We start from the raw sequence: 11,262 nt of genomic DNA, 5'->3' as shown, positions 1-11,262 counted from the left end.
AAAACAAAAAAGCAACATTCCCCAATTCTCCCTTTGGTTTCCTTAGGTCGCAGGCCTGCCCTTTCAGGCCCTTTCCTCCCATCTCTCCTCTCCTCCCCAGTGCTATTCTCCTTTATGCCTTGGGCCTCTCTTTTATGGCTGCTTTCTCCTTTGTGAGCTTTTCTTTGCCTTTCTGGAAAGGTGAGATAGGAAAGGGCTGAGCCCTGGGGCTGGAATCTTAGAGGGACCAAACTGAAGGTCTGTGTTGAGGGTGAGTGTGGTCTGTAGTAGCACCCTAGCTAAGGACAGGCCGCTGAGTCCTTGGCCTTGTGTCCAGAGATGCTGCAGGGGGCAGGGGCAGGGAGGACTGCAGATCCGCACTGTGCCTGTAAAACATGGACAGTTCCTTTCCCCTCACCCTGGGAGTTCATGTGAAGGGGAGAGAGGAGGCATCGTGGAAGCTCTGGAGCAGCGGCTTTTTCCTAAAGCAAACATTTACAGGAACACTTAGACTTCCCAAGTGATGAATCTGCCTGTGCAGAGCAGAGAATGCCGCCTGGTTTCCCAACCACCTCAGCCACCTGCCCATTGCACTTCACGGCATCTCACTCCTCTGAGGGTGGGGCTGGCAGTGGGGAGCATGCAGACATAGGGGTTGCAATGGGAGGATGAGAAGGAAATGGATTTGCCTGACACCTCTAGCTGTAGAAGGACCATCAGGACTGTCTGGGGTCCTGATATTCAAATGTGCTCCATGAACCAGCAGCATCAGCATCACTGGGAGTTTGTTGAAAATGCAGATTCCTGGGCTCCACCATTACCTTTTGAATTAGAATCTATTTTAACAAGATTCCAGATGATTTGTAGGTACTCTAAAATTCAATAAGCACTGTTCTGGGACTTCCCTGGTGGTCCAGTGTTTAAGCCTCTGTGCTTCTACTGTAGGGGGCATGAAGTTCCATCCCTGGTCAGGGAATTAAGATCCTGCATGCCCTGAAGTAAGGCTAAAAAAAAAAAAAGCACTATTTTAAATAGTCTGCATTTAGCCAATGTTCTGTTTCCAAATGAAACAGTCAAGGAATTTTAGTTTTTGTTGTTGTTATGGTCCCCAAGCTCTAAGGAAAACCAAATATATGTACACATATATATTTTTTTACATATATATATACACACATATATAGGCTTAACTTTTTTAAAACAAACTTTGAAGACATACTTAGCACGGTATATTTTTAAGTTGAACTTATAGTTCCTTTCTTTTGAAATTCTGATTAACATTTTGACGGTGGAGAAAAGTATAATGAGATTGTCAGCAGAGGCATTTAACATTCCATTTAGTTCAAACAGGATACTTAAAATTCCACCTACATTCATTAGATGGTATTGTTTCTTAGGTAAATCACAGTGTACATTTATTGAGTTATATTTTCAGTGCTTTACAAATCTGTATTAATCTCATGTATCCTATGAGAAAGGTACTCTTACCCCCTATTAAATTTATAGATAGGGAGACTGTAGCATAGGGACATTTAATTAAACTGCCCAAGGTCACAGAGCTCACAGATGGAGAGGCAGGTACTGAACCTGGACAGTGTGGTGCCAGACTTGGGTGTTTAACCCTGACAGTAAATGGCTTGGACCTGCTGGTCTCCCCAGGTAAGCATAAGCTGCCTGAGGTCAGAGGCTCCGTTTCTTTATAATGTCAATCATGCTGCTTACAGTGGCCTTCCACATGGCTAAACTTCTAAAGCCTGTGACAGAAAAGGCTATGAATAAAACAGGCACATTGCAAAGGGTTTATTATTATTGGCCTCATCACATGGCACATGGGATCTAGTTCCCTGACCAGGAATAAAGCCTGGTAAGATTTGGTTGCTTTAAGGGAAATTGTTAGAAATGAACCAAGGGATAGGGAAGAAGGAAGCTGCCCAGCAAGTGCCCACATGCTCACACCCACAGTCATCCACTCAGGAGACAGCAGCACATGGTCTGCAAAAAAAAGCCATGCATTCCAAAGCAAAATAAATTTCATAAGAGTAAAATAAGCCATTTGAATATCTTACTTTCCCAAGGATCACCTCACTGAAGGGCCCTGGTGGTCCACAGGGTTAGTTTAGTCCAGTTTGACAACAGTATGGATTCTAAAATGCCTAATGAGGTTGCAGTGATGACTGAAAGCTTTCCCACACTCATCACACTCATACGGTCTCTCTCCAGTGTGGCTTCTCTGATGTTTTATAAGGAGCGTTCGCCTACTAAAGCTTTTACTGCACTGACCGCACTGATAGGGTTTCTCACCAGTGTGGATTCGGAGATGCTGGAAAAGCCCTGCATTCTGACTGAAGGCTTTCCCACATTCATTACAGTGATAACGCTTCTCTCCAGTATGTATCCTCTGATGCTGAACAAGGTACGAGCTCAGGCGAAAGGTTTTCCCACACTCTTCACATTCATATGGTTTTTCCCCTGTGTGGATCCTTCTGTGTCTAATGAGGCTATTGCTGGCACTGAAAGCTTTCCCGCAGTCCTTACATTGATAGGGTTTCTCTCCAGTGTGGCTCCGCTGATGTTCAATCAGGCCTGACCTCTGGCTGAAGGTCTTTCCACATTCTTCACATTCATATGGCTTCTCCCCAGTGTGGATTCTCTGGTGCTGAATGAGAACTGAACTCTGAGTAAAGCTTTTCCCACACTCGTTGCACTTGTGACATCTCTCTCCAGTGGGCTGTCCGCTCTGTTTTTCTTCCCTGCTCTCATGTTTACACATTTCTCTATATTTAGAATCTAAAGGAATATCTCTTTGGAGTCTGCTATTCTCAAAATGTCCCATTTCTTTTAAGACTTCCTGTTTTGATGTCAAGTCCTGGTTTTTAAGTACAGTTTCACCATCTAGAATAATAAATAAATAAATGTCATTTTTTTCCGTTATGAAAGAGTATAACCATAGGATGGGAAAGAGGAAGATTCATGTCAAATATTTAGGATCCAGTTTTGGATCATACAACTGGCAGTATAATGTAACAACCTAAATTGAGATATGGAGACAAAGTAAGGGGTAACCAGCACCTGCTGAAATGGCTGGAGGTCACCCAGACAAGGTGAGGCTTCCAGAGAAGATGTACGCAAGCAGGGACTGTGAAGGGCTTACTACAAAGCAGGTGCTGCTCTAAATGCTTTATATATATTAACATCTTCAAATGACTCTGACTCTGTACTCTCATTTCCATTTTACAGATGCATAAACTGAAGGCACAAGAAAGTTACTTGACTTGTTCAATGTCACATAGCTTCTAAGTAGCAGTGCTTAAATTCCAACTGAGACAATTTGGCCCCAGAGTCCACAGTCTCAACTATTACCCTATATTGGACCACCAGAGATCCTCTGAATGGACCTGAAAACGTCCTTACCTTGTTCTCCAAATTTGTGGACCCCAAAAGATTCACATTTGAGCTGCATCACCATGGACTGAAGCTGGAAAGCTGTTGATTCCTCCTTGGCCTTCAAATGCACTGCATCCCCTGAGAGCATTTCAGCAAGTCCATGTTCACAATCTGGGGCCTAAAGGCAGGTAGGTATATTTGGGTTCATAAGAGGAGGACTACTGGAACCTAGACTCACACTCAATGAGAGAGATCATATGGAACTGTATGAGACATTTTATGCAATTGCACAGTGGAAAGCCCAGAGTTTAATTCCACACCCAAAAGCAGAAGGGGGAGAACAAGAGTGGCCCAATGAGGTGTGATGGTTTAAAATATGTTTGTAAGCTCTTCAACATTATTTCCACTAAAAGGTGGAGCCTGATTTCTCTCCCCTTGAGTGAGAGCTGTACTTAAAATGGCTCATTTCTACTGAATAGAATGTATGGCAGAAGTCATTGTATATAACTTCTGAGACTAAGTCATAAAAACGTGAGGATTCACCCTTATCCTCTCTTCCTCTATTTCTGTCTCTCTCAGGGAAGCCAACTGACATGTTGTGAAGACACTCAATGAGCCCTAAGGAGAAACCCAGTAAAGACCCCTGCCACCAACCAGTGAGGAACCAAGGCCGCCTACCAACAACCATGGGAGTGAGCCATCTTGAAAGTGGATCCACCAGCTGCAGGTTTTCAGGGGACTATAATCTTGGTTGACATCTTCACTGCAACCTCATGAGAGATCCTCCTAAGTGGCTCCCAAAACCTGACTCAGAAACTGGGAGGTAATATTTGTTTTTTTTAAGCCATTAAAGCTTAGGGGATTACTTGTTACCCAGCAACAGAGAACTAATACATGTGGCTACAACCAACCAACCTGGGTCACCAAACTTCACCTTCATTTCATATTCTATGTCCAGAAGGCCATCTTCCTCCTCTCACCTGGTTCTCTGGTTCACTGAGCTCTCGCTCCAGGTCTTCAACTGCAGCCACTGCCTCCTCCCCACTCTCGGGATGGTGCTCACATACCCAGGCCTGGAGCTCCTCAGGCAGGATGGTCAGGAACTGCTCGAGCACCAGGAGCTCCAAGATTTGCTCCTTGGTATGTGTGTCTGGCCTCAGCCACTGATGACAGAGTTCCCGAAGCCGGCTCAGTGCTTCTCGGGGACCAGGAGTTTCTTGGTAACAAAAGTGTCTAAAAAGTTGGCGGGAGGCTTCCTGGCCAGAAAAGTTGTTCTCTCGAAGGTAGGGTTCTTGGTCCCAGATAGGGTCTTCCTCCACCTTCACAATCTTAAGTCCATCCTGTTCCCCTGCTGAAGCCATCCTGGGATTAATTTAGAAGGGCTCAATCCAGCCTGGGGTGGAGGTGTAACTGATTTAAGATCCTCTGATTTAATCTTATTCAGGAGGATACACCTGATGAGAAAAATTATGTCTTAATGAAATAAGTAATGGGGAAAAAAACAGTGTAAGAATAATAATATCATGCTATCATTCATGTTTATAAAAGGTATACATATGTATGTTTAGAAACTGAAATTTAAAAAAAGGCATATGGCAGAAAACATTACTGACCCCATTTCTTCACGCTTCCCTGTAGACATGGACTCTGTTTTGTGCTCCTGCTGTGATTCTGGGTTCAACACATGACCTGACGTGGCCAGTGTAATACTAACAAGTGGGACAGAAGCTAGTGTGATTGCTCTTGCATGCCCGTGCCTTCTTTAACTGCTAAGAGGATATACTGGCTTTCAGATGGAGCAGATGAAACCATCCTAGGTCACCTAACAGCCAGATAACCTCCCCTCCTTCCGCCCTGCCCCAACATGTGAGTGACTCCAGCTGAGATCTGCCGAGCTCACAGCTGACTGCAGATGTACAAGTAAGTGCTGCCTAGATCACCAAATGCCACAGACTCATGTACTAAATAAATGTTTATTGTTGTTATCCTGCCAAAGACTTGTAACTGTTTGTTACACCACATTATTATGGCAATGAAAAACTATTACAGAAGGATGGCCTCTGGGAAGGGAACTAGGATAAGAGAGGAAGGACATGTTACTTTTCACATAATACCCTCTATATTTTTTCTGATTCTTGAGTCATTTGAAATAAAGTACTTATTCCAAAAAAATAAACAAAGGGACTTCCCTGGTGGTCCAAGGGTTAAGAATCTGCCTTGCAGTGCAGGGGATGTGGGTTCAATCCCTGGTCAGGGAACTAAGATCCTGCATGCTGCAGAGCAACTGAGCCCATGCGCCACAATTAGAAGTCTGCATACTACAACAAAAGAGAAGACCCCAAGTTCCGCAACTAAGACCCAAGGCCGCCAAGTTAATTAAATTTAAAAAAGAAAAGAAACAAGAGGCTTTAACCAAATGTCTATAGAGCAAAGAGTAGGAAAAACATAATTCTGACAAAGCGTGAAGCAGTGAAACAGTGTGGCTTAGGAGCAAGTACATTTGAATTGGGCCTGAAATAACTAACAAATGAGGCAGGCAGAGAAAGGGCGCTGGCAGGAGATTCAACATCACAGGCCAAGCAAACAACAGACTCTAACCCTAACCCATTTAACATGCATCAGAGGATAAACAACAGAATGGACACAGCTGAAGAGTAACAGTGATTATGAGAATACTGAGACTTTACTCTGAATGCAACAGGGTATTAAAAAATATGAAAGAGCATTTCATACATATTATATATATATATATATTATAATATAAAATATTAAGACACTACAACATTAATATACAGGAACTTCAGAAGAAAAGAATGTAGTGAATGACTAAGAAATAATAGTTGACGAGAAAAAATAAAGAATTTTCCAGAAATGAAGGCCTTAACCTCTCAGATCAAGAGTGCACACCTAGACATAATAGAGTGAAAGTGAAGTCTATTGTGGATAAAGAGACAATCTTAATAGCTACCAGAGGAAAAGAGATTACCTATGAAGGAAACACAGCAAAGTGCTCACTAACAGAGTCTAGAAGGCAATCGGAGTGGAGAAATGACTGTTAACACAGAATTTACCCCGAGCTAAATATAAGTAAATAGAGCAAAATGAAGTCATTTACAACCCACAAACACTTCCTACGAAAGTAAGTAAAGGATATAGAGTTCAGCAAAGAAAGGTGAACTCAGAAAGAAGGTATGAAATAGAGGAAACAACATAAGCTCAAGAACTAACAAAATATGGTGATAATTTAAATGATTATGGGAGGAAATCTCTTGTAATTTACTCACTCACATGTAAAATGATGTACATAAAAGCATTGTTTGTGAGACAAAGGTTGGAAACAACCCAAATGGCCACCAAGATGGGACTAGGTAAATAAATTATAGTAATTCATAACTACTGCTATGCAGTTTTTTAAAATGAGTAAGCTCTTTATATACAGATATGAAAGGATGGGCAAGATCCATTTAGTGAAAAAAGCAGAGTAGAGAGCCACTGTGAAAAATATTAACAAAAGGGAAAGGGGAAGAAAAAAAATATACATATATATATTTGGATACCTGAGCAACATTACTTGTCCCTGGGAATGGGAAATAAGTGGTTGGGAACAGGTATGATGTGGAATTTTTCAATGGATAGCCCTTATTACATTTTTTACATGAGAATGTTTTACTACACAAAAGGGGAGGAATATAAAACTAAAATTCTTTATAATAACAAGATGTGGTAGATGGTCAGTTCAGTAAAAGGAGTGTATTAATGCCTTTGGTGTCAGGAGAATAGAAATACTGAAAAATAGACTTCATTTTAAAAATTCTAAAAGTAAATACACATCTTATAATTTAAGGGTAAATCAACAAGGAATTGGAGCAAATGGAACTCTCATACATTGGTATGATACTTTAATGGGTACAACCACTTTGGAAAATTATTTAGAACTCTCTCTTAAAGCTTGAGAATAAAAATGTTCTGCAGCTGTGGCATAAGTAGCCCAGAACTGATCTATTCAATTAACAACTCATTTCAGAGAACACATTTTTGTAAGTCCATCAATTAGTGACAACCCATAGCTTTCAAAAATCAGTTAGTCGGGAATGACTTGTTAAAATAAACAGCTCTGAGTGCCAACTAATGAACAACAGTTTGCCCCATGAAACCATGCCTCCACAGATGTCAGCCCACTGAACCCCATGTTTCTCAAAACCCTTATGTAAGAGCAGCAACCTCTTCTGTACCTAGCGAGGACTGTACCTAGGTCCTAGTGAGAGGATCTCTTCAGCTGTCTTTTCATTTCAGATACTGAGTGATGGTCTCAACATTTTTTGACAAGATCAATGTCTGTGTACCTCCTGACCCAGTAATTCCACTATTGGATTTATACCCCCAAAGAAACAAGTGCTTATGCCCATTAAAAGCTAAAAATACAGGAATGTTCAGAGTAGTTTTATTCAAAATAGTTCCAAACTAGAAATAACCCAACTGTCTCTCAACCCTCAACTTGCAGAATAAATAAAGAGTGGAACTGTGTTAGGCAGAATTCTAAGATTGCCCTATGATATCCATCATGTTATCATGTCCCTTAAGATTGTTAGTTTACATGAAAAAAAGGTATTATTAAGATGTAATTAAGTTAGCAATCAGTTGACCTTAGGAGGTCTCTAGGTGGGCCTAACCCACTACATAACTCCTTTAACAGCAATTTTTTTTTTTAGCAGAAGAGGAAGTCAGAGAGTTGAAGCATGAGAAGGATTAGATCCACAACCACTGACTTGCTGATGGAGGGAGCCACCTGTAAAGGAATGCAGGCAGCCTCCAGAAGCTGAGACCTGTCCCCAGGGGCAGCCAGCAAGGAAAGGGAGACCTTAGTCCTTTCATGGACTTCAGTTCTACAACTGAAAGAAACTGAATTCTGTAACTGGTTTAAGACTCTTGTATTTTCAAAACACAGTCAATAAATTTGGTGCCATTTACATTAACTACTCAAAGTTTTCCTATTTGATTCCTTCTGCTGTCCTGCTTCATGGCTCTGTTCCAGGGAGAAGGAGTCCCTGTGCTGCTGGAACTTTCACTCTAATGGGGAAGATTAAAAAAAACTAATTAACAGCAACAACAACAAAAGGAGGCAGATAAAATAATGAGCAGTTGTGATAAGTACTGTGAGGAAAACCAACCAGCATCAAGTTATCAAATAAATGTAGGACCTATTAAGATAAGATGATGAGAGGTGAGGTAGCTCATGAGCCCTAAGAACAGTAAGGACTGAGCTCTGCAGAGTAGAGGTGGGTTGTAGGGAGAGAATGGTTCAAAACCCCCGACAGGACATAGAAGTTTATTTTTGATTCTAAATGCACAGGAAAGCCACTGAAGGCGTATAGGAGGGTAAGTGACAAGGCTGGGTTTATGTTTTAAGAAGCTCTGCTACTGGATAGTAAGTGAGCTGAGGGAATGAAGATGGAGGCAAGAGTGGAAGAAGGCAAGCATCGAAAGAGTGGAGGTGGAGGCTAGTGCACTGGATCCAAAAGACAGCCACTTAGGTATAATGTCAATATATTCATCAAATTAACTTTGAAAAAACATAACTGAAAGGCAAAAGAGCTTAGCTTTTGTTTGAAAAAAGAGCTTCAATCTTTGGGCAGATATTTACGAGCTGCGCTGAGAGCTGGGTATACACAGGAGTTTATAACTCATGGGGATAAAATTATAATACAGTGAAAGCCATAATCTTGAAGATGTGTACAAGGAAGTAGGGCAATTCATCCTAAATTCAGGATTCAGTTTCTGTGTATTACATGATATTCACAAAGGGGACTCACTTCAAAAATATTCACTAAGTGCCTATATGTGTCAGGCAGCAAGTATATGATAAAAGAGTGATACAATTACAGAATCTGAAGTGTCCTCACCTTCCTTAATTGAACTAAAAAACCACGAGGTGCCAGAAAGAGTGTAAAAGAGCGTTTCTCTTTTTTTCTGACACCACACTTGTGCCACCCAGGGATCTTAGTTCCTTCACCTGGGTTCTAACCTGCCCTGTGCACTCCAAGCACCAGGTCCAAACTGCTGGACCACCAGGGAATTCCTGAGCTTTTTTTATTAGCTTCTGCATATTAGCAATTACAAAGAGACAATGAAAATAATAAACCACCTGCGCTGTAAAATAAATTCCAAAGGAAAACTGATCACAATGGCAAAGAAAAAAGGAATAACTTAAATACTATGAGGAAACTGGCACATTCGGAAATGGAGACACTCTAGGAAAGGACTGGAATATCCTTCAACCAGGCAATAGGGTGGGGAGAAAGGAGGGGAAGGATTATTGTTATTGTTTAGTCGCTAAGTCGTGACCAAGACTTTTGAGACCCCCATGGGCCACAGCCCGCCAGGCTCCTCTGTCTATGGGATTTATTTCCCAGGCAAGACTACTGGAGTGGGTCGCCATTTCCTTTTCGACCCAGAAGTGGAACCCACATCTCCTATATTGGCAGGCAGTTTCTTTACCACTGAGCCATCAAGGAAGCCCAAGGGAAGCATAGGACTGTTTTAAATTAAGAGACTTAACTACATGCAACGAATGGTCTTTAATTGGACCCTAGTTGGTGTAAACCAATTGCAGAAAACACTTGTAGGACAACGAGGGTAAATTCGAATATGCAGTAGGTGTCAGGTAATATTAGGGAATGCGCTTACCTTTAGTTGGGTGTGTTGATATCGGGGTTACGATTTGTGTATGTAAAATATCCTTAAGTTTCAGAGATGCACATACGAAACTATTTAAGGGTGACAAGTCACGATGCTTGAATTTATTTTGAAATATTTAAAGAAAAAATAGATGCGATACTGCTTAATGTTAACACTTGTTAAATAAAAGCGATGGGTATATAGGAAGTTGGGCTTTTGACAAGGAGCGAAAGCAAGTTCCGGAAGCCCCTCTTCCACCTTCTCACCTCGGGTCTGGTCACAAAGCTCCGCCTCCGCAAGAGGGTCTTCTCCACGACCCCAGCGGGGGCAGGGGCGGGACCTCCTACCCTAGGCGTGTGTCCAGGTGACCACGAGAGGCTGGCGGGGGCCACGCCCGCGCAGACGTCCCCTCCTCATCTACTCCAAGGCACCGATCTTAATCTTCCTGGGGCGGGCGAGTCGGAACAAAGTGCCTGAGACTCACCTTCGGGATCGTGGGAGCTCCAGGTCCGCCGCGCAGGCAGCATCACTCAGAAAACCTACAAAGGCCGGAAGTACGTCATCGTCCCAAGCTCCGTCGCCAAGCAGCCCTTTCCCTGCTAGGAGCATTGTTGTACTCTCTAGGAGCTCCGGAGGTTAACGCACTTGGTGACTACTTCATCACAAAGCTCGGAGCCAGAAATACAGCCCTAGGAGGGGAAACCCCCGCCCCCCGAGATTTCTGTGCTGAGTGGTTCCGGGCATCTAGAAGTCAATGGTCGTAGCAACGCAAAATGTTAGGGCCAGAAGGGACTTCATTGTTCCTCCAGTTCTGGTTGTTACCATCCATTCCTTCCTGAGGCTCTCCCCTAACTGTGGTCCCCTTAACACCACAAAGGAGAGATGGTAGCTGTGGTTGGGTTTTTTGTTTTTAACTCTCAAACTCTGTTTTCTGGAATCGCAGTCTAGCAGGAGAGACACAGGCACATAAACGAAGGAGAGGTACAGGCACAGAAACCAGTGTACAGCTGGTTTGTATGTGAAATGAAAGAAAAATGAAGTAAATGTAAGTCGATTAGGATAGTCCCTGGACCATAGTCTGGCCACCTCATGCGAAGAGTTGACTCATTGGAAAAGACCCTGATGCTGGGAGGGATTGGGGGCAGGAGGAGAAGGGGACGACAGAGGATGAGATGGCTCGATGGCGTCACCGAATCAATAGACATGAGTTTTGAGTGAACTCCGGGA

At 42.6% G+C, this 11,262-nt stretch overlaps 1 protein-coding gene across 1 annotated transcript; it reads right to left on the bottom strand.

Moving 5' to 3' along the window:
• Nucleotides 1-1,761: 1,761 nt before the first annotated feature.
• Nucleotides 1,762-10,757, bottom strand: LOC133236575 (zinc finger and SCAN domain-containing protein 31-like). Its single transcript, XM_061398685.1, has 4 exons — nt 10,520-10,757; nt 4,341-4,814; nt 3,388-3,538; nt 1,762-2,868 (listed from the first exon to the last, which is right to left on the bottom strand). The coding sequence occupies exons 2-4, from the start codon at nt 4,719-4,721 to the stop codon at nt 2,093-2,095; spliced, it is 1,308 nt and encodes a 435-aa protein (XP_061254669.1). The 5' UTR covers nt 4,722-4,814; nt 10,520-10,757; the 3' UTR covers nt 1,762-2,092.
• Between the last annotated feature and the right edge of the window lie 505 nt (nt 10,758-11,262).

This window comes from Bos javanicus, chromosome 23 (assembly GCF_032452875.1).
Source record: "Bos javanicus breed banteng chromosome 23, ARS-OSU_banteng_1.0, whole genome shotgun sequence".
Lineage (NCBI taxonomy): Eukaryota > Metazoa > Chordata > Mammalia > Artiodactyla > Bovidae > Bos > Bos javanicus.
The sequence above is the reverse complement of the archived record's forward strand: the minus strand, read 5'-3'. Positions and strand labels throughout refer to the sequence as shown.